This window comes from Pipistrellus hanaki, assembly GCF_964339955.1.
Source record: "Pipistrellus hanaki genome assembly, chromosome: 6".
Taxonomy (NCBI): domain Eukaryota; kingdom Metazoa; phylum Chordata; class Mammalia; order Chiroptera; family Vespertilionidae; genus Pipistrellus; species Pipistrellus hanaki.
In genome coordinates, this window is record NC_140508.1 from 66,743,487 (window position 1) to 66,768,033 (window position 24,547).

General features: G+C 51.9%; 1 protein-coding gene across 7 annotated transcripts; it reads left to right on the top strand.

Moving 5' to 3' along the window:
- The first annotated feature begins 4,006 nt into the window (after positions 1–4,006).
- On the top strand, positions 4,007–24,241 carry ZNF335 (zinc finger protein 335). 7 transcript variants are annotated; one of them, XM_084888321.1, is made up of 28 exons: positions 4,007–4,137; positions 4,811–5,061; positions 6,489–6,729; positions 7,548–7,625; positions 7,872–8,177; positions 8,264–8,404; positions 9,456–9,602; positions 10,875–11,127; positions 11,209–11,386; positions 12,309–12,421; positions 13,747–13,765; positions 13,871–13,987; positions 14,073–14,149; positions 14,234–14,394; positions 15,135–15,367; positions 16,248–16,341; positions 16,443–16,558; positions 19,261–19,520; positions 21,120–21,231; positions 21,312–21,677; positions 22,370–22,512; positions 22,594–22,748; positions 22,888–22,991; positions 23,084–23,161; positions 23,323–23,406; positions 23,492–23,557; positions 23,641–23,722; positions 23,814–24,241. In XM_084888321.1, the coding sequence occupies exons 2-28, from the start codon at positions 4,861–4,863 to the stop codon at positions 23,939–23,941; spliced, it is 4,053 nt and encodes a 1,350-aa protein (XP_084744447.1). In that variant the 5' UTR covers positions 4,007–4,137; positions 4,811–4,860; the 3' UTR covers positions 23,942–24,241. The 7 variants fall into 7 exon arrangements, with proteins under 7 accessions (XP_084744447.1, XP_084744448.1, XP_084744450.1 ...); XM_084888322.1 differs by having other exon boundaries at positions 16,449–16,558; XM_084888324.1 differs by having other exon boundaries at positions 16,464–16,558.
- Positions 24,242–24,547: the final 306 nt, after the last annotated feature.

Here is a 24,547-nt window from a genome sequence, read left to right on the forward strand (position 1 = left end):
TTCCTAGCTAAATCCCTGCTATTGTGTCTCTGTTTCCTTGTCTATAGAGTGGGGTTCACTCATTCATTCATGAGTAAGTACCTAGTAGCTTTCTTGTGACTGTAAACTGTGCTAAGTGTTGGGACACTTTAAAACAAGACAGGTTAAAAAGCATGAACATCCAGGCGCTGCGTCCCCTCATGCCTCTGGAATGCTCAGAGGAGATGTTTACATAAATGTCACCTGCTGTCTGTGTCTCAGGAATTGCCATCACGAGCAAACACTATTAGGACTATAGACTGTTTTCTGAATCCAGCTGTTCTTGTCCAAGGCCTTTCACCATCACCTCCTATCCCCTCCAATACTGAAAAAGAAATATTTAGGGAAAATTAAAGGAAGCTTTAATTTACACCAGGGGGAGTCAACTTACATAGCTCATTATCCCAAGTGGTGGTACAGTTTTTGTGTGATATATATATGTTTTTTTTACGTTTTAGAGAGAGGAAGGGAGGGAAAGTTAGAAACACTGATGAGAGAGAAACATCTATCAGCTGCCTCCTGCACACTCCCCATTGGGAATGTGCCCAAAACCAAGGTACATGCCCTTGATCAGAATCAAACCTGGGACCCTTCAGTCCGCAGGCCGACACTCTATCTACTGAGCACCCACCTGCTAACTGCCTACTTTCAGCTCTGCTGCCCTCCTGTGGCATCTAGCACAAAGGCAGAGCACTGGACTGGGGTCAGGACACCAGGGTTTGAACCCCAGATCTGCTGACCAGCAAATGCATGACCTCAGACAAGCCATTTCATTTCTCTTGAGCTTCTGTTACTTTGTCTGTGACATGGAAATCTTGAGAATAGGAGGATCTATACTTGTGTTGATTAGTTTAGAAATGCATGTAAAGTACCTACTGCAGTGCCTGGTACTTGGTAAGAGCACAATGAACACTGGCTTGTATGATTACCATCTGCTGCAGGGGATCTGGCTGGAATCGCAGCCCCTCTGCATGACACTAGGAAACTTGCGGGGGGATTTTGAGCCACTCAGCTTTCCCTCCGGGCTTCAGTTTCCCCACCTGCAAAAAGGAGAAATAGAACCAACCTGCCTGATTCAGGAAAGTAACATATAAAACCCAGGTACTATTATCACTATGTGAGCAATGATACCTTGTTCTAAGCATGGAGTTTGGAGCCAGATTGCTGGCTTTCAATCCCAGCTCCACCCCTTACTTGTAGATAAAATGCTTAGAAAATGACTAGATACAGAGTTTTTTGTGTGTGTTTTTTTCTTTAAATGTTCATTGATTTCAGAGAGGAAGGGAGGATAGAAACATCAATAATATGCCGAAACCGGGTTGGCTCAATGGATAGAGCGTCGGCTTGGGGACTGAAGGGTCCCGGGTTGGATTCCGGTCAAGGGCATGTACCTTGGTTGCAGGCACATCCCCAGTAGGGGGTGTGCAAGAGGCAGCTGATCGATGACTCTCTCTCATCGATGTTTCTAACTATCTCTCTCCCTTCCTCTCTGTACAAAATCAATTATTTAAAAAAAAAAAGAAACATCAATAATAAGAGAGAATCATTGATTGGCTGCCTCCTGCACACCCCACAATGGGGATCAAGCCTGCAACCCGGGCATGTGCCCTGACCAGGCATCGAACTGTGACCTCCTGATTCATAGGTCGATGCTCAACCACTAGTCACACCAGCTGGGCCCCTGCTCCCTTAAGATAGATACCATGATACAGCAAAGCACTGGTGCGGGTGTCTTCCCCTCTTGGCTCCTCTCCTCAGCATTTTTCTGAAAAGGTTTACTTAATGTCCTTCTGAGGCCTTTCCCTGCTTCCAGAAGTCTTCCCATCAAAACTGAGGCCAGCTGAAACCGGTTTGGCTTAGTGGATAGAGCGTCGGCCTGCAGACTGAGAGGTCCCAGGTTCGATTTCAGTCAAGGGCATGTACCTGGGTTGCGGGCACATCCCCAGTAGGGGGTGTGCAAGAGGCAGCCGATCGATGTTTCTCTTTCATTGATGTTTCTAACTCTCTATCCCTCTCTCTTCCTCTCTGTAAAAAATCAATAAAATATATTAAAAAAAAAAAAAAAAACTGAGGCCAGAACTACAAATTGCATGTTCTGATATGGAAGAGCCCTGGCTCAGCAGCCACAAAACCAGGGTTGGCTTGCTTGTCTTTGTGATGGAAGAATTCTGATATGTTGTTTCCAAGGAGCCATGACCTTGGACCATGATTTCCCCTCTCTGGACCCTGGGCTCTTCTTCTGTCCCATGATGAGGCTTTTACCTTCTGTATGATAACATTCTGCAATCTTGTGATTTGCTGGCAAAGGCTAAGCTCAGGGCTGAGCCTTAGACGAGGGCCAGGAATGGGTACTGTGGGACTACTACTGAGTACCATGACATCCTTGAGGCAGGATGCATCCTATCAGCATGGGGTGAGGGCTGGGGGGGGGCTCTCCAACGAGGAATCAGGTTGATGTTGGAAAACTACCGGTTGAGTGCAAAATCAACCTATCGTTATGCCACTGTTGACCCAACTCTCTGCTCTGGGGGGCCTGGTCCTGCCAGAGGGGGGCAGAGGGAAAAGAGGAAGCCAAGTCCACCCAGAGGCCTCGTGCTCTATTCCTCCTGCCAGAACCTGCTCCTATGAAAGGACCAGGGAACCCCCTCATGCTCAGGCGCATACAAATTACAACAGCTCAAAACACCTTTTATCTTTTGTAATAGATTTTCTTTAAAGGAATTTTAAGATTTCTCCCCCCCAAAAAAAAAAATAATTTATTTTTCAAATGAAGAAAATAAGTTGTGCAACAAAGAGACTAAGGGATAAACCAGAGCACCAGGCTCCTTTGCAAAATGCTAAAAAGTCTTAAACAGAGGGTAGTGCCAAAGATGGCATTTCAGGCATCAGGAGGTGCCCACCTTTCTGAAGGGCTGCAAACCGTTAAATACATCTATACCATCTACACCGAGCAGAGAAGGACTGTGGAGGACGTCCTGGCCTCCAACTTTATCAGTGCAACATAGACAGCAGGCGCGCCCATTAGCCATGGATGCCTGAAACCTTGGACATAGATCATGTAAATTAGCTATACATACATACCTACAATAAAGGTAATTTAGTTTGTAAATTACACAGTAAGATATTAACAATAAATAATAAGGTGGAAACAATTATGACAATATATTGTAATAAACGTTATGGAACATGGCCTTCCTCTCTGATAATTGATCTGATAAATGAGAGGGCCACTAAGTGACTAAAAGGTAAGTATGATATATACAGGGTGGATGCTCAGGACCCCCATCCCAGGAAGGAACCAGATGGCACACGATTCTATCACACCACTCAGAACAGCGTGCAATTTAAAGCTTGTGAGCTGTTTATTTCTGGAATTTTCCATTTTAATATTTTCAGACCAACAGTTGACCCTGGGTAACTGAAACCTTGGGAAACAAGGCACTGGAATAGAGGGGGACTACAGCATTATACAAAGCTCACTAAGGGCCAAGTATGGAATCCTAGTCTCCATTTCCCCTTTGGACCAGCCACATCCCATCCCAGGACCTCAATGTTCCCTCTCCCTCCTCTCCTCCCCTCCCCCCGCATCTGTACAACAGGAATTACAAGTTCCCCATCTGCCAAAACACATCGAACTTAAGTAACGGATAAAAGCCAGGAAAAATGACTGATAACACTTCTCCACATCCGAGTCAAAACCTCCCATGCTTTTCTGAGCTGTTCCGGGAGAGGCGTGGCCAGGCCCCGGGAGCCACGCCCCCAGGCGGCAGGGCGGCCTTCGCCGCGCCCAGTTCTGCGGCCCAAGGTGGGAACCCGGCGGAGTGACGCACCACTCCCTGTGTAACCTTCCACCGAGAGGGAAAGTAGTCCCCCAACCCGTAGCGGGCTCCGTCACCCATACTAGGCGACCTATAAATCCTAGCCCCTCTCCAGACTCAACTATGACTTTGTGGCCTCAGGGACACCTTCCGGCACACCGGAAACCGGTCTTTCTGCAGGTCGCCGGAAGAAGTAGTTCCGGCCCACGCTAGGCCGATGGGTCCCTCCGCAGCAGGCAAAATAAGATGGCGACCTCGTCGATGCCGGAGTCGGAGAGAAACGCGGCCACCGGAGCGTCAGGTAAGCGTCGGACAGAGTCAGGTCGCCCCACTGCACCCCGCCCTGAAGTGGACCCAAAACTGCGGGAACACCCGGCAGCAAGGTCCCCGCCGGCGGGGCTGTCCGAATAGGGCCCTGGGGTCCCAGGCCCTTTGGTCGCTCTCGCAGTTGCCTGAGCGGAAACCCGGCGCCGCCACAAGATGGCGTCGGGCCTGGAGCGCAGGCAGCGCCGGGGACAGCCCCTAGTCGCCAGGCCCCGGGACCGTAGCTGTCAGCCCCCTCCGCGAGGAAGTAGGGAAAGGGGGAGCGAGCCACTGACCAAGGGGGCCCGCGGGCTGTACCACCGGCCCTGCGCCCGGGGGAACTCGGAATGCCGGAGGGCGGAACCACGGAGCCCCGGCGGGACCCTTAGAGCAAGTCCACCGAGGAAATCGTGGAGGGGAGGAGAGAAGGGTCATACCGCCATTGACCACCTCCCCGGGACGGGGAAGGGCCCTGGACTGGGAAGCAAGGCTTCTCGGCCCCGTTTTCCCGAAGGTTCCCTCTCTACCTACGAGAAAGGCCCGCCCGGTCGGGGGGGGAGGGGGGGGGACTCAGTCTGTTCGTCAGCGAAATGGGCGCACGGGTGCCGCCGGGTGGTGGGCCGTGGTTGCCGGCGCCGGTGAGGCGGCCCACCTGTCGCCTCTCCTCTCAGAGTGAAGGCCCCAGACCCTGCGCACCCTTGCGGGGCGGCCCGCCGAGCCCATGGAGGAAAACGAGGTGGAGAGCAGTAGTGACGCGGCCCCGGGGCCCGGCCAGCCCGAGGAGCCCTCCGAGAGCGGCCTGGGCGTGGGCACCTCGGAAGCCGTGTCCGCCGACAGCAGCGACGCAGCGGCAGCCCCCGGGCCCGCCGAGGCCGACGACTCCGAAGTGGGGCAAAGCTCGGACCGCGGCGGCAGCTCTCTGGTATGGGCCGTGCTGGCCGGCAGGGGTGGAGGCAGGGACCCCGGGCAGCAGCCAGCGCCTGGCAACCAGGGGGAAGCGGCCAGCAAGGCTGGCTTGTAACTAAGACTTGGTTTTGGTTTACTGTGAGTCCCCAACATGGATTTTCTCATTTGCACCTCAAACCTTGTCAAGCACATACCACTCTTTCCCACATCTCACAGAAGAGAAACCCGAGGCACAGAGTGCTGGCAGAGTCAGGATTCAAATATAGGCGGTGGTCTTACCTACCCACCGCCCTACCCACTGTCCTCACTCTTTGGGAGGTGGGTATCCTGGTTCCGGTCTTGCCTCTTCCTCCTATTTACAGAGTAGCTCTTGGAGCCGCAGTCTTTCTGTCTGTAAAACGGAGCAGGAATACTTGCTTCTGAGCATGCTCTGTTTTTGAGCTCCCACCAGACGTTCTCTTGCAAACACTTTGTAAAACCATTTCTTCCTGACCCCCTCCCCAGTGTGCTCTTCAGCAAGCTACCCAATTTCTTGATCTCAGTTTTCTCGCCTGTAAAGTGGGAATGATGAATATACCTACCTCAATAGGGTTTCTGTAAGAACTAAAGGAATTCATTTTGCAAAGCAATTAAAACAGTGCTTAGCACATAATAAACACTCAAGTATTAGCCATTGCCGTTGTTATCTGCAAGACAGTGATCAATTTCAAAACATCACATTATAGTGGTGCACCCAGTGGCCCCCACTTTGGGGTCCAGAGTTCCGTTAATTCAGCAGAGATAGGCCTACATGTGCCCAGCTTGGGTTGGATTCTGGTGATATAGCAGGAACAAGACAGATGTGGCCCCAGCCCTTGTGGAGGGTAGGATCAGACCTGATCTGGGAGATGTTACACTACACAGGAAATAGTGATGTGATGTCAGGACACAGGCAGCCGCAGCACTGAAGATGGAGAGGTCCTAACTTGGCCTTCACGGTCAGAGTCAGCTTCCAAGCAGAGGTACCAGCTCAATGGCAGGGAGAAAGCTGGGTAGGCTGTAGCCATGGTGTAATGCTGGGAAGCCTTTTAGGCAATGGGAATAGCTTATTCAAAAGTGCAATGGAGTATGGGGGGGGGCAATGTTAAAATATGTACACAGATAATAATTTAATAAAAAAAATTAAAAATAAAAAATAAAAATAAAAAAGTGCAATGGAAACAGCTATGCCTGGCTGTGGTGTGGGGTATGTGGGGCCCTTTGGCCAGAGCCAGGTACCCTGGGACTTGTTCTTGGGGAGCTCTGCAACTAGAGGGCTTCTCTCACTGGTACTCAATGGGGCTGAAGGTGTGGGTAACTGCTCACCATGTGCTTGGGCCTAGGAGCTCTGCCTAGCGGGTGGTAGCCTGCCCTGCCCCATCCCTGGCTCCTAAACGCCCTCTTTTCCTGTTTCCTATCCCCCAGGAGGAGGTGTCTGAGAGCAGCTCAAGCACGGACCCCCTGCCCCATGGCTACCTCCCTGATTCATCTTCTGTGTCCCATGGGCCAGTGGCAGGGGGGACCGGTGGCCCCCAAGCTCTCGTGCACTCCAGTGCCCTCCCAGACCCCAACATGCTGGTGTCCGACTGCACGGCTTCTTCCTCGGATCTGGGCTCAGCCTTTGACAAGATCATCGAGTCCACCATCGGGCCAGATCTCATCCAGAGTAAGTCAGGAAGAGGGTGGCAAGAGTCAGCCCCCTGGGGCCTCCCTACAGAGTCCAGAAGAACCATCTCTGCTGATCCCAGCTGTGCAAACTGGGGAAAATAACTCTCCCACTCTGAACGTGTAACATGGCAACAGGAACTCCTGCCTCATAGTGGTAAAACGGTGTGAGGACTTAATGAGGCAGCACAGAAAAGCTCTTAGCACAGTGTCTGGCATGTAATAAGCGATCCTTAAATACAGAAACAGTAACGCCTAACTTTACACTGAGGTCTGTCTAAACATTTTATATCCACTGGCTCCTTCATCCCCCAGGGACTCCAAAACATAGGTGCTACTATGATCCTTGCAGTATAGATGAGAAATCTGAGGAACAGGGGATGTAAAATAATTTACCCACTGTCACTAGCAACTGTTGAGCCATGAGCTCATACAGTCTGATTCCAGAGCTCATGATTTCCCAAACTCTACCTCCTATTAATGATGCATGTAAAGGACAAGCCCTGGGATGGTCTGGAAAGCCAACCCTAAGGAACTGGTGCTGGAACTGGCCCTTAACCTTGGGGAAGTTTGGAGAGGAAGGAGGGGGACTCCAGGTTTAGCTGGGATAGCCTTGGCATCTATATGACTGTGGGTCATCATGGCACACAAACCAGGTTTCCCAATAGCCCTGCCCTGGCTGGATGGGCAGGGGTTAGGCATCTGAGGCCCAGAGGGATGATGCAGCTGGTTCGAAGTCACACAGGTAAACCAGAATGAATGTGGGCAATGGCAATTGTCAGTGTCAGCTGAGAATTCCCTCCCCACATCTCTGTCTAGGCTGCATAACTGTAACCAGTGCTGAGGACGGTGGGGCCGAGACCACACAGTACCTGATCCTGCAGGGACCAGATGATGGTAAGACGCCAGGCTCCAGACAAAGGAAGCCCTGCAGAGGGCTGGACTAGGAGAGGGAGGCTTAGCCACAAACTCACTGTGTGATCTTGACAGTTTAGCCACTGCTCTTGGCCTCAGTTTCCCCACTGTTACTCTTATAAGGAGTTGGGTTCTAGGATCCCTGGGCCTGCCTGAGAAGGACAGCTGTAGCTCATGGCCAGCCTTCCCTCCACTTCCCTTCCCTCTGCTTCCCTCACCAATCCCCAGGTGCCTCCATAGCGTCGCCAATGTCCAGTTCCACCCTAGTCCACAGCCTGGCAGCCATTGAGGCCCTGGCCGACGGCCCTACGTCCACATCCACATGCCTGGAGCCATCTGAGGAGGCACGGGGTTCGCCCAGCTCCCCAGCACAGCCTCCCCCAGCCTCTGGCACTGAGGAGCCAGATCTACAGAGCCTGGAGGCCATGATGGAGGTGGTGGTAGTACAGCAGTTCAAGTGCAAGATGTGCCAGTACCGGAGTAGCACTAAGACCACACTATTACGCCATATGCGGGAGCGACACTTCCGTCGAGGTACATTGATAGCAGCTTACCTGCCGGGATGGGGTGCTGAGAGGCAGACATGGAAGCTTGTCTTACCTCTCCCACCTTCCCCCAAGTAGCAGCAGCACCAGCACCAGCTGCTAAGAAGGGACGTCCACGGAAGTGGGGTACCTCGACCAAGACCCAAGAGGAAGAGGCGCCAGAGGAGGAAGAGGATGATGACATTGTAGATGCCGGTGCCATTGATGACCTAGAGGGTAAGCCACATGGCTTCCAGGTCTGCTACCTCCACCCCCATCAACAAATATTGGGCTCCCTCTGGCCCTCATGGAGAGCCAGGAAAACAGAATTGACACAGATGCAGTCACAGGTGCTTCTGTAGGAGTTGGGTGCTGGGATCAGAACCTCTGTGTGTAGTTGTGTGGGCTGTGCACCGTAAAAGTGCCAACCACAACTAATTTATCCAACAGAAATAGAATGAAAACCACATAGGTACTTTTCTTTTTTGTAGACAGATATTTTGATTAATCCTCCCCTGAGGATATTTCTTCCATTGATTTTTAGAGAGAGTGGGGGAGGGAAGGGGAGAAGAAACATCAATGTGAGAGAGATGGGTTGGGGAACAAACATGAACACACAACCCAGGAATCAAAACAGGCTGATGCTCTAACTGCTTAGCTATACCAGCCAGGGCCTTTTTTTGTGTGTTTTTTTTAAGGTAAAAAAGGGTGAAATTAAGTTTATTGTATATTTTATTTACCCAACATATCTAAAATATTATTTCAACATGCAATCATTATAAAATATTATTCATCGTTTTACTCTTTTTTCACACTGATTTTTAGAATCCAGTGTGTATTTTACACTTAATTATGTCTCAGTTTAGACTAGGCACATTTTAGGGACTCAATAGCCACATTCGGCCAATAGCTTCTGCATTTTCATAGACTGTATCTTGCACAATCATAGCGTTTATAGACTTGAATGTTTATTTCAACTATTTCCTAACAGTGTCTGTAAAATGTCCTTAGGAAGCAGTGCCTTTTTCTAAATCATGGCCAAGTGCTGTAGAAGCCAGTGGTAGGTATCAGGAAAGGTGCAGAGGAAGGACTGCAGGAGCCTGGAAAGGGATGTGCAGTCAGCCCTGGGGGCATCAGGAGGGCGTCGGGAGGAGGCGTCACTGGTGGGCATGAAAGAGGAGTGGGCAGGGATGGGGAAGTGGGCCTCTTCCCAGGGGAGCAGGGCAAGGGATCAGAGCTGAAAGGGTGGGTCCAGCATGATGCCCACCTTCTCGCACTGTCGCCGCAGAGGATAGTGACTACAACCCCGCAGAGGATGAGCCCCGCGGCCGGCAACTGCGACCCCAACGCCCCACACCCAGCACACTGAGATCCCGGAGAAGGCCTGGCCGGCCCCGGAAGCTGCCTTGCCTGGAACCCTCAGGCCTCCCAGAGGGTGAGACTTGGTCGTGGAAGGGAACTCGAGGGTGAGGCTGAGGGGTGACCTTCCCTGCTTGCCTCTGTGGAGTCCTGGAGATAGTGAGAATAGCCTGGCTCAAACCAGGAGAGCCAGGAAAACAATTGACATAGATGTAGTCACAGGTGCTTCCGTAGGAGTTGGGTGCTGGGATCAGAACCTCTGTGTGTAGTTGTGTGGGCTGTGATGGAGGGGAACTCCCTCTGAGACCAGGCTTGAAAAACCCTGAGTTAAGAAAAGTACATCAGCTTTATGAAAAGATTGTTCGGTGGTAAGTTGTCACAGTAGGAAGAGGTTGAGTCTTTATAGCTGAACTAATAAGGTAATATTTAAGTATTATTATTGAAATAACAACAAAGTTGAGGCCTAAGACTGTCCAAGGAGCACAAACTTAGAGCATTACAGGCTGGGATGCCTCATGGGCATTCATGCCAGCTCTGCATGGTACTAGCTGTGTGACCTGTAGCATGTTACTTCACCTCTCGAATCCCCTTTTTGTAAATCCTAGTGATAGCACCTGTCTTTTAGGATTGCTTTAAGTCATAAATAGGCACCAAAAGGCACATGGTAGCTGTCTTTGTACATGCAGTTTGGAGGAAATTGTTTTATTTTTTAGTCTCATTTTAAAATAACTTTTTACTGAGATATATGTTTGGAAAAGCACATCGAAAGTGTACAACTCAGTGAATTTTCAAAGTGAACACACCTATATAACCTAGCACCCCAGTCAAGAAACAGAATGTTACCAGCACTGTCTGTGTCATTTTTAATTTTTAAAACGTTGTATTGAGATATTGTTGATGTGTTTGAATATATGACACTCCTATCTGCCCTCCAGCTACCCTAGAGAAACCAATGTTTAAGTGCTGCTGTTGCTTCCCAGACTGGAATGTTCTCATGAGATCACTAGATAAGCGATTGTTATCTTCATTTTCCAAATAGGGAAAATGAGACACAGAGAGGGACTGGCTTTGCCTAAAGATACACAGCAAGTCAGCTACAGAGCTGAACCTAGCATGCAGGTCTCCTGACTGAGAGGTCCCTAGGTCCCTGCTGCCCTGACTGTCACATTTAAGTCATGCTTTGCTGCACTCTAACCACCAGCTGGCTGCGTCTGTGCTGTGACCTGATGTGCCCGTTAGTGGAGGGTGGCCGAATGTGGGGGGAAGTATTTGGCTGGCCTGTGTCTCTTCTGTCCACACCTGTCCTGGTGTGTTGTGGCTGATCTGTGACCTGACATGTCTGTGGCAGGTATGGAAGGAGAGCCTCTAGTGAGTTCCCAGAGTGGACAGAGCCCTCCAGAGCCACAGGACCCCGAGGTGCCCAGCTCCTCAGGCCCAGGACACCTGGTGGCCCTGGGTAAGGCCGATAGGGTCCCTGTGGAGCCCAGCGTGAGCCAGTCGGACGCAAAGAATGCAGCACCCACCTGCCAGGAAGAGCCCGACGCCCCACCCCGCCGCCGCGGCCGACCCTCCAGGCGCTTCCTAGGCAAGAAATACCGCAAGTAAGGGGCACGAGATGGGGTCAGGGAGGCAGCCGGACAGCCCCAACCCAGCCAGACCTCTCCTCACCACCCTCCTGGCAGGTATTATTACAAGTCACCCAAACCGCTTCTGAGGCCCTTCCTGTGCCGCATCTGCGGCTCCCGCTTCCTGTCCCACGAGGACCTGCGCTTTCATATAAACTCCCATGAGGCCGGAGACCCCCAGCTCTTCAAGTGCCTTCAGTGCAGCTATCGCTCACGCCGCTGGTCCTCGCTCAAGGTGTGAGCTGCAGCTGGAAAGGAGAGTAGCTGGGAAGGGGAAGGCACAGGGCGTGGGAGGAAGGGAGGCTGGATGAGAAAAGACAAAAGCCTGGTGGCACCGAGGAGTGGAGGTAGAAGGGCCTTCCAGGCACCCTCTCCTGCTGTTTCACGGGGCACGTGTCTGGGCTGCCCTGGGCGGTTTTGCAGATCGCACACTGCACAGCAGCACAGCATCTTCAGGTGTGCTATTGTGTAGGGGACTTTACAGATTTGCTTGTTCACCACCATTGCCAGCAGGTGGCAGTAAAGTTGGTTTTTTCTAGTGCAGTATGTTAGAAAGGTTTTCAGCAGATGGCAGTAATGTGTCTCATGAGAGGGGCCCAGTACTCAGGCCTTGCATCTTGAGGCAGCCCCAGGAGGTCCCTGTTAGGTGTCAACAATCCCATTTTACCGACCAAGGAACCACAGCTTGGCTGGACCAAAGTGAAGCAGCAAGTTGGCTATTATTGGGGTTGGGGGCTTCTCAGGAAAAACAGCCAGAGCCCCTGTGCTTTCTGCACACAGTGCTTCCTCAGACAGCGCCCTTTGACCTGGAAGTTTTCTCTGGAAACCCAGTGGTGAGGGCAGGGGTGGCTATCCCATCTTGCAGTGGGGAAGGCATAGACTGTGGAGCTGTGCTGCCTGGATTCAACTTCAAGTTCACAAGGTCTGTGGGACCTCAGCAAGTCTCTTCATTCTGAGCCTGTTTCCTCCTCTATCAAATGGTGCAGAGCAGGTCTGCTTGATGGGGTGGGTCCCCAGCCCTCATAGGCCCCAGCACTGGCAGCACTCCTCTTTTTTCGAGCCTGCTCCCATGGCAGTTCTAGAGCTGTGGGCACAGGTGAGGTGTGGCAGGAGGGGAATCTGAGCCCCAATCCACTATCTCTATGCCTCTCTCCCAGGAGCACATGTTCAACCATGTAGGCAGTAAGCCCTACAAGTGTGATGAATGCAGCTACACCAGTGTCTACAGGAAAGACGTTATCCGGCATGCAGCCGTGCACAGCCGGGACCGGTCAGTGGATGTGGATGGGATGGGGACAGGGTGGGACAGTGGGAGCCCAGAATAACAATGGTTCCAGTTTGTACCAGCTCAGGGCCAGGCCACTCATTGCACAATATAAACCTTGGAAAGCAAGGCGGTTTATCCCTGACCACTTGGCTCAGACAGAGCAGGAGCAGGCAGGGCCTTGAGGTCCTTTATTTAGTCTCTTCCCAGCTACAAGCTTTAATTTCCCTTCTATAAAATGGAGACGGACATTGTTGGGATCGAAAGATTTTTCAGACTCCTGGTCCACACTCATCTTTCATGGTACTGAGAGAGCAGACTTAGGACAAGTACAGGCAAAACAAAAAAAACCTTAGGAGCCTAGTGATTGCTCGCTGAATTAAATTAGACCTTCAGCTTCACAGGAGGACCAGTGAGCAGAGGTGGGGAACAGGGATCCACTAGATGGATCTGTTAACAAAAATTAATTAAAAGATAATTTTATTGTGTATGATTTGCAAGTCAGAGAACAGTCCTCGGTATGAACCAAAGACTTGCAGGGTTCTTAAAAGGAGGAGGATTGCCCTAACCGGTTTGGCTCAATAGATAAAGCATTAGCCTGCGGACTGAAGGGTCCTGGGTTCGATTCTGGTCAAGGACACTTGCTAGGGTTGCAAACTCCATCCCCAATAAGAGACATGCAAGGGGCAGCCAATCAGTGATTCTCATCATTGATGTTTCTATCTCTCCCTCTTTCTTCCTCTCTGAAATTAATAAAAATATATTTAAAAAATAATTTTAAAAGTAAAATGAAAGGAGAAGGGTTGCTAGTGAAACAAGGTTATAAACTTACATTATTGGTTTTATTCTTTCACATCTTACATCATTCAGTTTTTGATCAGTCGTGGCAACTGAATTTTTCAACAGTCAGCTGACTCTGGTCAGCAAGTGGGGCTGTGATGCAAAAATCCAACTTTTGGGCCACATATTATGTTGTAAAAGTTCTTATAAGTCCTCAGATCTAAAACCATGTGTGTGTGAAAGCCAGCTCTCCGAGGTGCTTATAGGTTTTCTTCAGAAAATAAAAAGGAAGGGGACACCAGGTCAGCCGACTAGTACAATAGCATTCTTTCCTGTGGGACTTCTCAGAACTTCAAAATGTACTTTGTGACTGAGAGAAAGAATACACCATTCCCAAATGGAGTGACGTGCAGACCTCTTAGCATTTCCCCAGCAAACGAAAAGAAAGGGGCTTGGGTGGGCAGTCGGACCCTCGGGGCTGAGACTGGGTCTGAGTGGACTGGGTGGGCTAGGAGAAGCGATGGTCTAACTCCTGTGCCTTTCTTCTCCAGGAAGAAGAGGCCAGATCCCGTAAGTCTGGGCCTGGCCTGGGAAGGGAGCCTGCTGCAGAGCTGCTTGGGGGGTGGGGCCAAGAAGCAAGATCTCACCAGCTGACCCCCTCTTGTCCCTCCTCAGACCCCAAAGCTGAGCTCCTTCCCCTGCCCTGTGTGTGGCCGTGTCTATCCCATGCAGAAGAGACTCACACAGCACATGAAGACACACAGCACTGAGAAGCCCCACATGTGTGACAAGGTAGCTGGGGCCAAGGGCTGGGCAGGGATGGGGGCAAGAGGCCTCCCTAGGTGATCCATCACCCAACTCAGCCCATCCCTTTCAGTGTGGGAAGTCCTTTAAGAAGCGCTACACCTTCAAGATGCACCTTCTCACACATATCCAGGCTGTCGCCAACCGCAGGTATGTCCCTTGGGAGGCCTCTGGGGCTGGAGCAAACCCCACCCCCACCCCACTGCTGAGCTGCCCTCCTCTGACCACCCCCAGATTCAAGTGTGAGTTCTGTGAGTTTGTTTGTGATGACAAGAAGGCGCTGCTGAACCACCAACTGTCCCATGTCAGTGACAAGCCCTTCAAATGCAGCTTCTGCGCCTATCGCACCTTCCGCGAGGACTTCCTGCTATCTCACGTGGCCGTCAAGCACACAGGTCAGGCTAGTCACCCTCCCTGTCAGCCCTCGCCTTGCCCTGGTCCCCAGTCAGACCTCCTCCTCTCCTGCAGCCACTTGAGCAGCTGGAGCCCCTCCATTGTAAAGGGAATCCCCTTTTCGGGGGCCATTCTAACTTCAGTGCTAGTTCCAGCTCAGCCCACTGCTCTCAGGGTTGCCCTGGGCCAGTCACTTTCCTTCTCTGCGCCTTCCTTAGCTGTGAAATGGGGGAACAGAACTACAGCTTGGTGGTTATAAAAGTGAGTTCCACTTGTTCTCTGGCCCTGTCTGTGCTGGGCACTGGGCTAGAGATGGGTCTTAGTTAGGCCCTGCCCTCAGGACATGAAGCAGCAGAAAGATCATCAGTCTGTGCTTGCCCATGGAAGGTGTACAACAGTTGGTTTTTATTCTCCTTGGTTCCCAGCCCTCTGGCAGGCACACTAGGGAAGATTAGAGAAAGGAAGCCCAGGGGCTCCTTCACCAGATTTCTGTTTCCCTGGGAGCTGGTGATTTACAAGAGGAGGGTGTTATCATGTGACCTTAAGTAGGCACTGGCAGGAAGGCTTGAGTGCAGAGGGCAAACAGGTTTGTTTCTGTCCTGGCTCACCACCATGGGCAGCGCATGTGTCTGAGCGCAGAAAGGAATGGGGGAGTTGGAGAGGTCCTTGGGTGGTGAAGGTTTCTCTGGGAGGATGGATGAGGGGGGGGGTAGGCACTAGCATCCCCCACATGTGCCTACAGGGGCCAAGCCCTTTGCTTGTGAGTACTGCCACTTCAGCACGCGGCACAAGAAGAATCTGCGCCTGCACGTTCGGTGCCGACATGCAAGCAGCTTCGAGGAATGGGGACAGCGCCACCCGGAGGAGCCCCCCTCCCGCCGCCGCCCATTCTTCTCTCTGCAGCAGATTGAAGAGCTGAAGCAGCAGCACAGTGTGGCCCCTGGACCACCCTCCAGCCCCCCAGGACCTCGCGAGGTAAGCTCAGCCAAGCAGACAACAGACAGGAAGGGCTTGGGGCACTCACCAGGATGACAGTGTGACGTCACCTCTCCCAGCATCCTCATCTGCACAATGGGTGCAACAAAGTGACCCCTGCCTCTGGATTGTGGTAGAGTAGCTGAGGCATAGACATGCCAACCCTAAGCTCAAAATAGGGGTGGCTGTCCAGTGCTAGTAATAGAGGGGGAAATATCGGCAGCTTAATCGTGATGATGGTTTATTTTCTCATATAAAGGAAATCCTAAGATCACTCTAGGGCTGGTGTGGCGTCTCCATGGTCAGTCATTAGGGACCAAGCCCTCTGTATTTTTTCACAGCCCTCTTAGGAAAACCCCTTCCATCTTTGTGGTTGCCATGCTTCATTATAGCTGCAGGAGCTCCAGCCTTCCTAGCCACATCCTAGACAAGATGGGGAAGGGGCAAAATGGATGTCTGCCATCTATCCACCTGTCTTCCTTGTGAACTTTACCAGAAACTCCTGTTCAGCCATGTGACCACACTTTACATAACTGCAAGAGAGGCTAAGAAATACAGTCCTGTGGCTGAGCATGTAGCCTCTTCACTCCCCCACCAAAAGATGGACCATCACCATGTGCTGATAGAACACGGGCTCTGGACTCGGTCTTGTGTTCAAGTCCCAATTCTGCTACTCACTAACTGTGAGATCGTAAGCCAGATATTTCACGTCTCTGAGCCTCAGTCAGTTCATCTGTAACATTGAGCTGTTAATTTAAAAGTGGTTGTGAAGATGAAACAAGCCGACACATATAAAATGCCCAATACAAAGAAGATGCGCAGTACATGGCACTGGAATCTGAGCTGCTCTCTCAGGATTGGTCCTGTCCCCGCCCTGCAGGTTCCCCCGGAGGCAGCACCTTTCCAGTCACCTGAGAACCCCTCATTGCTCTGTTCTGACACCCTGGGTGGCACCACCATCATCTACCAGCAAGGTGAGCTCTGAGGAAGGGTGGGAGCCAGCGTGTGGGCATGGGCAGGGCTCGTGCTGGAAGATGGGGAGGGTGTTGGTGCCAGTTTTACAGCCTTTTCTAAGTCTCAGGTCCCACCAACCCAGGAGCTGAGGAGTCAGCCGCCATGGCCACACAGACAGCTTTGGATCTGCTGCTAAACATGAGTGCTCAGCGGGAGCTGGGGGGTGCTGCCCTGCAGGTGAGCCACCAGGGGACCTCCTCTTCACTAACATTGGGAAGAGAGGAGAGTGATGAAGCAGACATGCTGCACCCGTGGGGAGCTCGCAGTTAGTGGGTGAGACAGATCCGCTGACAACCAGTGAGTAACGTGCACAGGAGGGGCACCAGCTGTGCCAAGGCGGCTTCAGGAGGGCAGGGAGGGCAGAGGATCGCTCCAGAGTCACCAGCAACCTCTGCAATGCTGAGCAGTGTTCACTGCTCCCCATGCCTTCTAGGGCCTGTTCTCCTGGCTCTGTGGCTACCCTGTGCCTGTGGGTCTGAACTAGCTTCCCACCTAACCTAGTGCCCTCATTCATGACACCTCCTACAGCCTGAGGACTGGGGGGCTTTCTCCCGCCCAAACCTCTGTCTTATCCATGCACCTCAAGCCCACACTCCCGAGTTCATCATCTTCTCCCTCTTTCATCCAGCTGTTCGGGATCACCTTTATCCCCATCTCCTCTCCCTCTGCACCTCCTTGCACTTCTACAAGGCAGAGAGAAGTTGTGTACCTTCTGTCTCCCAGCCTCTTGAAAAGATGTAGAATATGTGAGATGATCAATTTCAATAGCTTGGAGCGGTAACATGCTGCTAGGGGCTGGAAACAGACAAAACTCCATGGAGGAGGGAGCCTGGTGTTGCACCCGGAAATCTTCATAGGATTTAGTTTGAGGCATTTGGGGGTGTAGAGAAGTTTTACATTTTTATATAGTTAAGTGTATCAGTCTTTAATCGTTTTTGCCTTTAGTATTCATCCCTAGAAAGGCCTCCTTCACCCCAAGACTATATAAAATTCATTTGGACTTTTTTTCTTAGGGTTTCATTTTTTACACTTAAATCTTCATTTCATTTTATTTTTGGTGTATGCAGAAAGGTTGGGGACTAACTTAATATTTTTTCCAAAAGTTGTCCAGTTTAATATATCAAATAATTTTCCCCAGTGGTTGGAAATGTCCCTTTATCATTCTCTAGATTCCCACACACACTGACCTGTCTGCTCTTCTCGTGCCAGTATAATGCATTTCTTAAATTACAAAACTATATGCTTGTAAAAAAAACAAAATGAACGTATGGCCTACAATAAGGTGAAAGTTCTTAACTTTCCTCCCTTCCCACTGTTAGCAGGTTAATAAGCATATCTCCAGTTTTGTCCATGTGCACACTAACAGACCTTTTGTTCCTTAAAAAAATGGGGTCACACTAGTCATCTCATCAATAACCTGTCTTCTTCAATAACAGTGTGGGGGGCTTGGCCTGACAAGCATATACAGGTCTCCTCAACATCTCCACATCACATCTCCACATCCTTCCATCAGACCGATGTCCTAACATTTACTTGTCAGTCCTTTATTAGCTGAGTTGTTTCCAGTTTTTCATTAATTCAAGGCAGTGCTTTAGTGCACATACATTTTCAGGTGCTCATAACCTTTTATTTAAAAAATAAAAATAAAAAACCTACAAGTAGAATTGGTGGGTCTTGAGGTATAAAGCCTCACAAAAAGATATGCCAAATTATATGACCACCCCTAGAGCATGTTTCTCTATGCTCTTGCCAACAATGGGTATCATCAGTCTTTATAAATTTCTTCAGTGTAATAGAAGTATATTTCATGGTCATAATTTATAATTTTGCAATTATAAATGAAATTGAACTTCTGTATGTTCATAGACCATTTTATTTCTTCTCTGTCTTCTGGGTGTCCTGTATTAATTTTTTTTTTAAATATATATTTTATTGTTTATTTACAGAGAGGAAGAGAGAGAGAGACAGAGAGAAACATCAATGAGCGAGAGACATCGATCACACCCCCCACTGGGGATATGCCCGCAACCAAGGCACATGCCCTTGACCAGAATCAAACCCGGGACCTTTACAGTCCGCAGGCCGACGCTCTATCCACTGAGCCAAACCTGTCTCGGCCTGTATTAATTTTTAAATTGAATTGTTAAGTCTTTTTTATTCCTTTGCAAGAGCTCTGTATATAAAGGAAGTCCAACTTTTATCTCTCATATGAATTGTTAAATCCCAATCACACACCCCCAGTTTCTTTGTTTCCTGATTTCATTTTATGATTTGTTTTGTTCTAGGTTGTAGCATATTTCTGTCATAATTAGAAAAATCTCCCTACCCCAGGATTATAAAATTATCCACACTTTTTCTTCACATATTTAGAGTTTTATTATATTTAGTCTTTAATCCATTTGAAGCAGACTTTGGAGTGAGATCTGAGATCACACTCTATTTTTTTCTTAAGTGGTTTGCCACTTGTCCCTCTACCCCAAGATTTCTCAACGTTGGCACTTTGGCCAGATGATTCTTTGTTGCGGGGCCATCCTGTGCATCCTGGGATGTTTAGCAGCATCCCTGCCCTCTACCTGCTGGATTCCTATTGCACCCTGCCTGCCCCCAATTGTGACAACCAAAAAATGTCTCCGGACATTGCCCAATGCCCCTGGGGGGTTAGTATTGCTGGACCCTCTTCTTGTTAAGTGTAATTCCAGCAGCTGGGTGGGATCTGGAAAGGCAGGCTGTGTTTTGGCAGGAACACAAAGTTAGGGTTGTGCAAATGAGTGCTGGCAGCACGATCTGCCCAGAGCCTGGGTGAGCTTTGAGATAGGAAAGAGGCTTGAACACTAGCTTCTTTGGCACAGACCTGCTCAGAATGCATTGTGCTGTTGCAGGTGGCCGTGGTGAAGTCAGAGGATGCGGAAGCACAGTTAGCATCCCCTGGTGGGCAGCTCTCCTCAGCAAGTGCAGCTCCACAAGTGGTAACCCTCCACGTCGCAGAGCCGGGGGACGATGTGGCAGCCGAGAACCAGCTAGGCCCCTCTGACCTACAGCAGATCACCCTGGCACCCAGTCCATTCGGCGGGGCTGGGTACAGTGTCATCACAGCACCCCCTATGGAAGAGGGGACATCAGCTCCTGGCACACCCTATAGGTAAGGCCTGCCACCTGCAAGGACCCCTTCAGCCATTTTGTAGTCATGCAGCACGGAGTCAAGAAGACCCTGCCCATTCACACCTAGTTGGTAGGAGGTAAAAATCCTACTCTATCTAGATAGATAGATATAGATATATAGATATATAGATATAGATGTATTAAAAGCCAACAACCGGAACACTAACGACCAGAATGACCAGGTGCTATGACCACTGGTTGCTATGACACCCACTGCAGCCAGGGAATGGGCCTGGTCATGGGTGGGGCTGGCAGCCAACCTCCTGCAGCCCCTTCCCTTAGCCTGCCCTGCCCTGATCAACCCCCTTCCCCCCCAACTACAATAAGGGGCAGAGCCAGCCTGCCAACCACTTCCGGGGGGGTCCCCCCCTCCCCTTCCCTCTCCCCATTCCCCTCTTCCCTCTTCCACATACCCCCTGCCCTGAATCAGCCCCACCCACCCCATTTGGAGCTAGGGCCAGCCAGCCCACAGCTCCTCCCCATGGCCAGCCCCACCCCCAATTGGCCTGTGGGCCACCCCCTCTCCACCCCCTGGATTGGGTGCCCCCCCTCGCCCCAACACACACACACACACCAATTGGGTGCGGGGCCCATCAGCCAATTGCCCACAGCCCCTCCCCACTGGCTGGCCCTGCCTATTGGGCCCTGATCAAACCCTGATCAGGATGGGCTGGCTTGCCAGCCAACCTCCAGCCATCTCCTCCTCCCAACTCCCCACCCTGATCACCAGCCGGACCCCACCCATACACGAATTTATGCACTGGACATCTAGTGCATACATAAAGTGATTGTACCATAGGGGAGAGGTATCTTCCTCAGGAGGTCAAAAGTGATCTTTCGGCCACTTAGATGTTCCAGGCACTTGGCATTTGTGAACTTACCTACACCATTCTTGTGAGATCCACATTTCCTCACTTTACAAATGAGGAAACAAGCTAAGGAGGTAAAATAACTCTAAGGTCAGCCACATAGGTGAGGATTTTAGCCCTGCTCCCTTTGGTTCCAAAGTCCTCGTGCTCTTTGTTCTGAACGATTCCTGAAGGTGTTTTCCAGTTCTGACCTTTGGAATGAACTCTGGCCCCTTGCTGGCATTGGAGGCCTGGCATCTGCTCATGGCTTACTCCACAGAGTGAATTTGGGGCAGAATTGTTTATATCTCATCTGTTGACCAAACCCCTGGGCAATCTGAGGAAGCCCTGGATTCAAGCACCAAACTATGTAGTTGGGATGGAAGTCTGGCTAGGCCTGCACTTGGGCAGTCATCTCAGCATCTCCCTCTACTCTTGGGCTATGGTCCCTGTCAGCCCCACCTCTCTAACTGGACCAGATTTAGGAACCCTCAGGCCATCCACCCCCACTCTCCATCATGCCCATCAAGGGGCAGGATTACCACTTGTGAGCAAGACAATTCTCTGGACACAGCACGAATGACAGAGACAGTAGAAGTTCGGCTGGCAAAGGGGCCAGGATTTAATCCAGGGATCCATCTGTGGTGCAGTCACCCCTCAGTTGATGACTTTGTTGGGGTCCTCTATCCCCTCCTAGTACCCTGACTCACCCTCCTCTCCTCTCTGCCCAGTGAGGAGCCCCCAGGAGAGGCAGCCCAGGCTGTGGTTGTGAGTGACACCCTGAAAGAAGCTGGCACGCACTACATCATGGCAGCCGATGGGACCCAACTGCATCACATCGAGGTGAGGCTGGGTAGCTCACCACACCCCATTTCCCTTCCCATCTCTCCCTCCCTCCGTGCCTCATGCTCCCATCTCCACAGCTGACTGCAGATGGCTCCATCTCCTTCCCAAGTTCTGATGCCCTAGCCTCTGGAGCCAAGTGGCCACTGCTACAATGTGGGGGGCCATCCAGAGACGGCCCTGAGCCCCCATCTCCAGCCAGAACCCACCTGGTAGAAGACCCCCAAGGCTCTGCCTCCCCACCTCCGACAACTAGTAAAGCCCTGGGCCTGGTAGTGCCCGCCTCCCCACCATCTGCAGCGTCAAAGAAGTTTTCCTGCAAGATCTGTGCCGAGGCCTTCTATGGCCGAGCTGAGATGGAGAGTCACAAACGGGCCCATGCCGGGCCGAGTGCCTTCAAGTGCCCGGACTGCCCTTTCAGCGCCCGCCAATGGCCTGAGGTCCGGGTAGGTGCTGTTCCCTGTGCTCCGTTGTCACAAACCTTGACTGAGTGCCCCCTTGAGCCAGCCCTCTCTAGTTAGAGATAACTCGGCAAGTTTCTCCAGTTGCTCAGTCTGGGGAGAGACCAGACATGACTGATGCCTGACACTGTCCCCAGAGTGCACCATGCACATGGCAGAGCACAGGCAAAGAACATGTCTGTGGACTTGGCATGCTAGGAGATGTCATGGAGGTGGGCCCGCATATATTATGCTTAGGAAAATTCGAGTCTTTCAGAATACGGAGGGTGCGGAGTTCAAGGGAGGTTCTGGGGCAGGTTCATGATCCAATTTGGGGGGCTCCCTCCCAAAAACCCCTTCACCCAAGGATTTTGTTTCCAGATCCAACCACACACTGAATCCTCACACTACCTCAGTGAGGGAGCAGGGCCCAGGGCCCGAGAATGTCAGGGCTGGGGGAGATGGCTAGAGGTCCTTTTGTCCCTACCTGTACCCTTATGGATAAGCTGCATCTGAGAGCAGGGGCAGGATTTTCCCAGTGACCTAATGACAGAGCCTCTGGCTTTTCCCAGGTAACCAGTACCAAATCTCGGTCTGGTTTGTACTCTGCCCAGTTCCTGATTCACCTCAGAGGACATGTTCCCTGACTGCTGTCCGTCCGGACCCAGCTGATGCCCCTTACTCTGCCCCTTCCGCAGGCCCACATGGTGCAGCACTCAAGCCTGCGGCCCCACCAGTGTAGCCAGTGCAGCTTTGCCTCCAAAAACAAGAAGGACCTGCGGCGGCACATGCTGACCCACACCAACGAGAAGCCTTTTTCATGCCACCTCTGCGGGCAGCGGTGAGGCTGGGTATAGACAGGCTGGGGCGGCCGGGCATGCATGGTAGGGCCACCCCTGAGAATTTTGTCCTTCCCCTGCAGTTTTAACCGGAACGGGCACCTCAAGTTTCACATCCAGCGGCTACATAGTCCTGATGGGAGAAAGGCAGGGACCCCTACTGCCCGGGCCCCAGCTGGGACCCCCACCCAGACCATCATCCTGAACAGTGATGACGAAACACTGGCCACACTGCACAGTGAGCTGCCCCAGGGCACCCAGGGTAGACCAGGCACTTACGCCTCTGCCCTAGAGAGCACCCTTGGGCTGTGGTGGGGCCCGGGGCATTTCAGATTTTCCTGGAGCCCCTGAGTGAACGCCCTCCCCTCTCTGCCCAGCCGCACTCCAGTCCAGTCATGGGGTCCTGGGCCAAGAGCAGCTACAGCAGGCACTGGGCCAGGAACACATCATCGTGGCCCAGGAGCAGACAGTGACCAATCAGGTGAGAGCCTGCACTGGGGGCCCTGCCTGCAGGTCAAGGGAAGGGGTGGGGCACATGGAGAGCTGAGGCTAGAGCTGGCTTGGCTGTGGCAGGAGGAAGCCACTTACATCCAAGAGATCACCACAGCAGATGGCCAGACAGTACAGCACCTGGTGACCTCCGACAACCAGGTGAGCTACTGCTGAACACCTCAGCTGTGAGTGCCCCTCCGCCAGGCCCCACATTGGGGAGGAGCAATACTTTCCAAGCCACCCTTCCCAGGATGAGTGTTTGCAACGGCCAGTGGTGTCCCTGGTCCCTCTGCCCTAGCACCTGCCTCTCCACCCTCCAGGTACAGTACATCATTTCTCAGGACGGAGTTCAGCACCTGCTCCCTCAGGAATATGTTGTGGTCCCAGAGGGCCATCACATCCAGGTAGGCCAGGCCTCGGGTGAGAATGGGATGTGAGGAGCATGGACAACCTCCTTCTAGGATCACCGGGTTGGCTTCCTCTCTCCAGGTACAGGAGGGCCAGATCACGCACATCCAGTACGAACAAGGAGCTCCATTTCTCCAGGAGTCCCAGGTAGGGCCCTTGGGGAACCAGATGAAGCTGAGGCATGGGCAGGGCTCTTCAAAGGCCAGGTCTCATTGGCTTTTCCCCTCCAGATCCAGTATGTTCCGGTGTCCCCAGGCCAGCAGCTCGTCACACAGGCCCAGCTAGAGGCTGCAGCACACTCGGCTGTCACAGGTATAGTATTGGACCCTGAAGACCATGGGGCCCGGGGCCCAGGCCCAGCTTCTGGAGCCTCAGCTCACCATCCTTTCCCCTCCCCTGGCAGCGGTGGCTGATGCTGCCATGGCCCAAGCCCAGGGCCTGTATGGCACAGAGGAGACAGTGCCTGAACACATCCAACAACTGCAACACCAGGGCATCGAGTACGACGTCATCACCCTGACCGATGACTAAGCCCCAGGGGCACAACACAGACCATGGATATTGGGGCTAGCCCTGTTGGGGGTGGAGGGAATCCACCAGGACTCACCTCCCTGCTCCACCTAGGATCTCCAGATACTGAGCAGCCAGCATCCTGTCACTCCAAGGGAGCCAGACCTGTGCTATGGGGGTTGGGGTGGGGCAGCTATGGGCACCAGCCAGGACATGCTGGGTGCCCCAGCCTGCAGGCAGGCTTTGGGAAAAAGAAATTTATTTTTGTTTGGATGGACCCACTGGCCTTACTCTCAATAAAGGGACCAGAGTCCAGCTCTAGCTGGCTCATTTGTCCACTTGCTACTACAGCCTGAAGCAGGCAAGGACTTGGGGAGAGGACAGGTGGAGCCTGTTACAGCCACAAGTAGGGACTGAGGTGGAGGCAGCCTAGCCTGCAGAGCATCCAGTCTGGCCTCTGTAAACACAGTGGCCCCACACAGTCCATGAGGGCCCCCAGCTTCTTCCCCTGGGCCCCAGAGCAGCAGCCTGTGATGGCTCTGAGCTGTATTTCCTCCTGAATCTTGCCTTGAGTGTAAAACACACCTGGCTGCCCACATAATGTAGTGGTTCCAAGGCCAGCAGGCA

What these genes read in the sequence shown, in the direction of transcription:
- ZNF335 (XM_084888321.1), top strand. Translation starts at nt 4,861, where the DNA reads ATGGAGGAAAACGAGGTGGAGAGCAGTAGTGACGCGGCCCCGGGGCCC. An exon ending in ACCCTCAGGCCTCCCAGAGG is followed by an intron (nt 9,603 to 10,874) that starts GTGAGACTTGGT and finishes TGTCTGTGGCAG; the next exon opens with GTATGGAAGGAGAGCCTCTA. An exon ending in CGTGGCCGTCAAGCACACAG is followed by an intron (nt 14,395 to 15,134) that starts GTCAGGCTAGTC and finishes ATGTGCCTACAG; the next exon opens with GGGCCAAGCCCTTTGCTTGT.